The 6,000-nt window shown below is 37.4% G+C and overlaps 1 protein-coding gene across 1 annotated transcript in view; it reads right to left on the bottom strand.

Moving 5' to 3' along the window:
* Positions 1-882: 882 nt before the first annotated feature.
* LOC129230541 (synaptotagmin-6-like) overlaps positions 883-6,000 on the bottom strand; it is an 85,092-nt gene continuing 79,974 nt past the window's right edge. The window contains exons 8-9 of the mRNA XM_054864945.1: positions 3,049-3,220; positions 883-1,220 (exon numbers count right to left, since the gene is read on the bottom strand). Of these exons, the coding sequence (XP_054720920.1) occupies positions 1,016-1,220; positions 3,049-3,220 (377 nt within the window). The 3' untranslated portion in view covers positions 883-1,015. The remainder of the gene's footprint in view (positions 1,221-3,048; positions 3,221-6,000) is intronic.

Genomic DNA, 6,000 nt, shown 5'->3' with positions numbered 1-6,000 from the left:
TGCTTCTCCTTGCGGCATTCCAGGATGCGGCGGCATTCACTTTGGGTGACCCTTGAGTAAAAAGAGGATAGGCACCACTGGATTAGACTTTTTACGAATGACCCAAACCATTGTTTGAATAGAAAACTTATTCTGGATAATCTATAGATGATGATAGAAATGTCTGTGATAAATAGCTTCAGAAAATACCTAATTTAATTTTCTATGTTACTCATAATTTACGAAAAACAATCTTGCTTGATAGAGTTATAATGGATAAAACTCCGTCTTATTGGGGAAAAAAACAACAACGAACGTTTAACACTTTTGTTGAGAGCCAATACGAATAGCATGAGATTTGAACCAAAAAGCTAGATACTGATCATTTATAGGTCATAAGCTACACTTTTTTCCAATTACCTGATGACAAAAAAAAAGAACCGTGGTTGACCATCAGCATTACGTATGATTTGTGTATGACTTTTGTGAGTTAAATTATTGTATGTACCTTTGAAACAACTTGTGAAATAAAAAGTTATGAGGATAAAAATTGTATAGCAGAAATGTAGTAAGATTAATAGAATTATAAAAACCAAAAAAAAAAAAAAAACCAAAAAAAAAAAAAAAAAAACAGAACCCTGTTGGGTGGACATCTTTCTTCATCAGAGAAACAATTCTGTGCCACTGATGTCCATCACAGAGAATACTGTAAAAAGTTCAATACAGTTCTAAAACAATTTTTGATGGGGATTCCTGTATCGCACCTTCGAAAGTATTTACAATAGCTCTGACACTTTAAAATATTTTAAAGGTGACAAGATGAGATATGCCAGTAAATCTTACAGGGTTCGGCATTACAAAGATAAATTATAGTGCCAGTAATGTGTGCGTGCGGCGTGATGATCCAATCTCGAAAATCACCGTCTAAACCATGGGGGAATCCTTCAAATTTGGCAAGAGAGGCACAAGCCCTGTCAAAGGCGTTTTGGTTGCATCAACAGATCCTTCCACCACCAGAAGGCAGCGCTGTTTACAGTCATCTCATACTGATGCATTTAATGGGTGACGATTTGGCCGTTGTTGTTGTGTCGACTGTTAAGCCGGACAGGGTCTCTTGCAGAGTGTACCATTGCGCTACAGGTTTCCTGGGGTTGTCCAGCATTTCTATCCAGTGGTCGCGACCAAGGCCTATACAGCTGCTACCAATGGCACAGTAGCCCATTACTTCGTTTGCTCCCACTCTGTTAAGAAAAGGAAAACGTAACGTTAATTAGATATTGATGGGATAGGCAATATAATATTTAGGAAAATACAAGAAAACATATGGTGGCTGTCGAGGAAAAGGAAAGGTACGATAGGTCAGATGCTGAGGAAAGGAAAAGTAGAACATGATAAATGAAAAAGACAAAAAAAAAAAAAAAAAAAAAAAAAAATTGAATTTTGACATCTCGAATTAAAATTATGTTTTTCACAATCACGAGTGTGTATGTGTATGTAGGCGTGTGTGTTTGTGTCCAGGCATGAGTGTGGGTATGTGTGTGTATGTGTGTGTGTGTGTGCGTGTGTGTTTGTGTCTGTGTGCAGGCATGAGTGTATGTCTGTGTGTGTGCATGTCTGTCTCTGAGTGTGTATGTCTGTGTATGTATGTATGCGTGTGTGTTCATGCATGAGTGTGTGTGTGTGTATGTGTGTGTAGGTGTGCGTGTGTGTTTGTGTCTGTGTGCAGGCGTGAGTGTGTGGGTATTTGTGTGTGTGTATGTGTGCAGGCGTATGTGTATGTATGTGTGTGTGTGTGTGTGTGGGATATGGACGCAACCTGGAGACGGTACTCGATAGAGGAGCAGCATCGGGAGGGGCCGGTCGACGGCGGTGTTGCAGAGGGAGGCAGGGGGAAAATAAAATCATAGGGCATCAAAAACGGTCAAGTAAGAACAATAAGCAATGTGATTGCTCAAGAAAAAAGAAAAGAAAAATAAAGGTAGCATAGGTTAAATGCCAAGGGAAAAAAAAATGCTGCATTCGTTAGGTGTTATGCGAAAGAAAATGTACATGGAGTTAAAATACGAAAAAAATTACCAAATGTGAGTATATCAATATAGATTCAGTTGTAGATTTAAAGTGGTTTTAGATGTAAGATTAGAAAGAACACAGATGACTTAATTTGCTTGTATGAACATAAATTTCCCATTTTTTACTGAGTGATTTAAATTTAATAATTAGGACAACAGGCGGAACGATGCACAGCAGCCTCCCAATACTCTAAATAAAAGTTAACTGTATAATATTCAACGATATAAAAAAAGTAATACAGTAAAACCCGTAAAGTTGACTACCCTTGTAAGTTGACCACATGTCTAAGTTTTGTCAGGTCGCTTTTGTCAGGTACATAATTAGACTTAACTCATAAAAATCAACCTCCATAAGTTGACCACTCGTCTAAGTTGAGCACCAAAGTACTACACGGCAAGTGGCCAACATACGCAGGTTTCACTGTATTGTCAACCACCCTTGTAAGTTGACCACATGTCTAAGCTGACCGCTTTTGTCAATTACATAATTAGAACTATATCATAAAAATCAACCTTCATAAGTTGACCACACGTCTAAGTTGAGCACCAAAGTACTACACCGCAAATGGCCAACATACGCAGGTTTCACTGTATTGTCAACCACCCTTGTAAGTGAACCACATGTCTAAGATGACCGCTTTTGTCAGGTACATAATTAGACGTATATCATAAAAATCAACCTCCATAAGTTGACCACTCGTCTAAGTTGAACACCAAAGTACTACACCGCAAGTGGCCAACTTACACAGGTTTCACTGTATTGTCAAAAACTAGTAGACTATTTCCTTTGTACATCTACATTTTTTTGGCGCTGAAGAATAACATAGAAATCATATATGCAATATTGTATTCAACGCAAAGGTCGTTAGTTCAATTCAATTGCTAATTCTTAACTTTACTAACATTTGGAACTTGAATCAAAAAATTTCAGCCCATATTTACTTTACAAAACATTAAAAAAAACCTGCATTAGCTTTTGAAGAATGCAATCCAATCTCACCTGTCATAATCAATCACTTTCACGACGAGGGTGACATCCTCAATATTCTCAGCGGGCACATCGAACACCAAGGCTTCATTGTACACTGGATTCAACGTACTCTTTTTCACAGATGTCTTCTTCTTCTTAACTCGTTTCCCTTGGCACATAAGAGAGACCTTCACATACGGATCTAGAAAAGATATGAAATTGATTTTAAGACACACTTGAAAGAAACCTTTTCACACGCGTATTTCAACAGTATTTTTAAAGTGCCTAAACGTGAACTTTCTGTTTACTTGTAATGCATTGCGACAGTCATTGGTTCTAATGCGATAAATCTGTACTAATAATATAAAGCTGAAGAGTTTGTTTGTTTAAACGCGAGAATCTCAAGAACTACTGGTTCGAATTGAAAAATTCTTTGTGTTGAATAGTCCATTTATTGAGAAAGGATATAGGTTATATAACATCCCGTTATGCCCAATAATTGTGAAGCAGCAATTAATTAAAATTAAATGAATAATAATCACGATGCATTTTTTGTTGCATCAATAGCTCGAGCTTGCGTTCCCCGGATAGCTCAATCGGTAAAGCGCTCGGCCAAGAGCCCTAAAGTTTTGGGTTCGAACCCGGTCACGGCGGGAAATTTTCAGCATTTATTACCCCGCTCATTTAAAAATTAAATAATTTATAAATCGAAGGTTTCAAATTATTTTTTATTGAAAAAAAATTTTTTTTCTCGATTTTTTTATTTAACGGAAAACATTTATATACATATCTATATATACACCGGTGTGCAAAAATTAAGGACGAAGTCGAAAAATTAGCATATCAGCTGAACGAAGAGGCAGAGCGGACAGAAAGACCAATCAGGAGATTGGGTAAGGTGATGTACGGTAGCACATGCGCAGATATGCAGGCAGACGTAATGGGGGAGTGTCTGAGTAGTATAAAGCATGTTGTCGGTGTAAGATCAGTATTTCTGGCAAAGAGATTGCACGCCGTATAGCAGTTAAAATCACACCGAGTTGCTGCCTCAGCGAGAAATGGCGAATAATCAATCAGTTAGACGACATCTAGATGCTTTTACCCGAGGTCGAATCATTGGGAAGTTGGAGGAAGGCCGCTGTGTGACAAGTGTGGCTGCAGAGTTCGGAATTGCTTACAGCATCGTTTCACGACTTTGGAGACAATTTCAAACTACAGGAACAGCTATCCGGGGGTTCAGTAGTGGTCGTCCACGAGGAACCACACCCGCAGATGACTGGTATATTGTCTTACAGATCGTAGTCATACAGACCTTCACATCTTCGACGCAATTTCAGTCAACGGGACCCGTTATTGTAACGAGATTCTTCTTCCATATGTGCGTCTTTTTAGAGGCGCTATGGGTCCGCAGTTCCTTTTCATGGACGACAATGCTCCATGTCATCGCACAGTAGCTGCCGAACAGCTCTTTGAGAGTGAGGATATTGAACGTATGGATTGGCCGGCACGATCTCCGGATTTCAATCCCATTGAGCATGTATGGGATTTTCTAGGCAGACGCTTGGCAGCTCGTACCTTACCAACAGTAACGATTCGGGAGCTTCGATTGGCGCTGCAAGACGAATGGGCAGCAATGCCTCAACAACTTATTGACACTCTCATTCTCAGCATGGGCAGACGCTGTGAAACCTGCCTAGCAGTCGGGGGAGATCATATTCCCTACTAAAGACCGGATGTTTCTTGCTGGACACCCATCACAGGGATGTTTCGGCCTTCAGTCGCATTGCGCTCCATGCTACTTTTTCAATAAAGCTTCTTTTTATCCCTCTGATTTCTCTTTTAGTAATTGTTGCTTACGTTACACATGTCCTTACGTATTGGGGATCGAACGGTATTAAATGTGTTGATTTGGAAAACTTTTGTACAAAGTTATATTGAAAAAACCATCTCGTCCTTAATTTTTGCATACCAGTGTGTGTGTATATATATATATATATATATATATATATATATATATATATATATATATATATATATATATATATATATATATCACAACGTGATGTACTTGAAACAGTTTTTTAATACATTGTTGTCTTATTAAAGCGGGTGAAACAGCGTTGCACAGCTAAAAGTAAATAAAGGAAAATATAAACTTTTTCTCAATATTATTACTGACGCAGGCTGATTATGTTTGCTAGTATCGGATAAAAATTTGATGATGTATCTTGCTCATCGTAGAATTAGTGCATACTGACAAACGCATATTTACAAGGATAACTCATTCCCAAAATGTGAATATTTAGTCAAAAACCGCAAAAGAATGCCATGTTGGAATAGATTTGCCTGCATCTGGTAAATTATTATTGAACGGTTTGCAAAGAAATTTGTGCATTCTGTGTCGATAAGTTATCCTTAACTAATCAAAATCCTTTAACTAATCAATATTTAAATTTTCTAAACTTAATGCTATTCAATATTTTTATAAGTGTTTTAAGTATCAGTTATTTATGCATATTGAGTAACAGAAGGAGGTCACAGTAGAGCATTGTGACCTCCCAACAATATTTCCTATTCAGCAACTTTTGATTGACGATTTGGAAAATTTAAAGACAGTGTTCTGGTATTGCAATTTTTCAAAATTTGTTTTGATGACACCTAACGTATTTTCTCATTAAATGTATGCACATTAGGGTGGAACGAAAAAAAGAGTTTTTGATTTTCAATTTGCCGTAGTGCGGAAAAGTTGCCTTTTCATGCAAACAAGATGTAAAAAAAATATGAAAAATATTGAAGCACGTCTTGAGGTGCCGCAAAAAGCATAAAGTTTTGAAAAATTGCAATTTTTGCTACATTTTAAATTTTTTAAAAAAAATTTCAAAATTATCTTTATGCTTCAAATGCTGTCAAAAAGCAATTTTTATGCTCAACAGGTCGCACAATAACTGTTTTTTTTTTGTTCGGATTATGTCTTGAGGTGCC

Source organism: Uloborus diversus, chromosome 9 (assembly GCF_026930045.1).
Source record: "Uloborus diversus isolate 005 chromosome 9, Udiv.v.3.1, whole genome shotgun sequence".
NCBI lineage: Eukaryota > Metazoa > Arthropoda > Arachnida > Araneae > Uloboridae > Uloborus > Uloborus diversus.
Note: the sequence above shows the minus strand (reverse complement) of the source record. Positions and strands in the feature narration are given on the sequence as shown.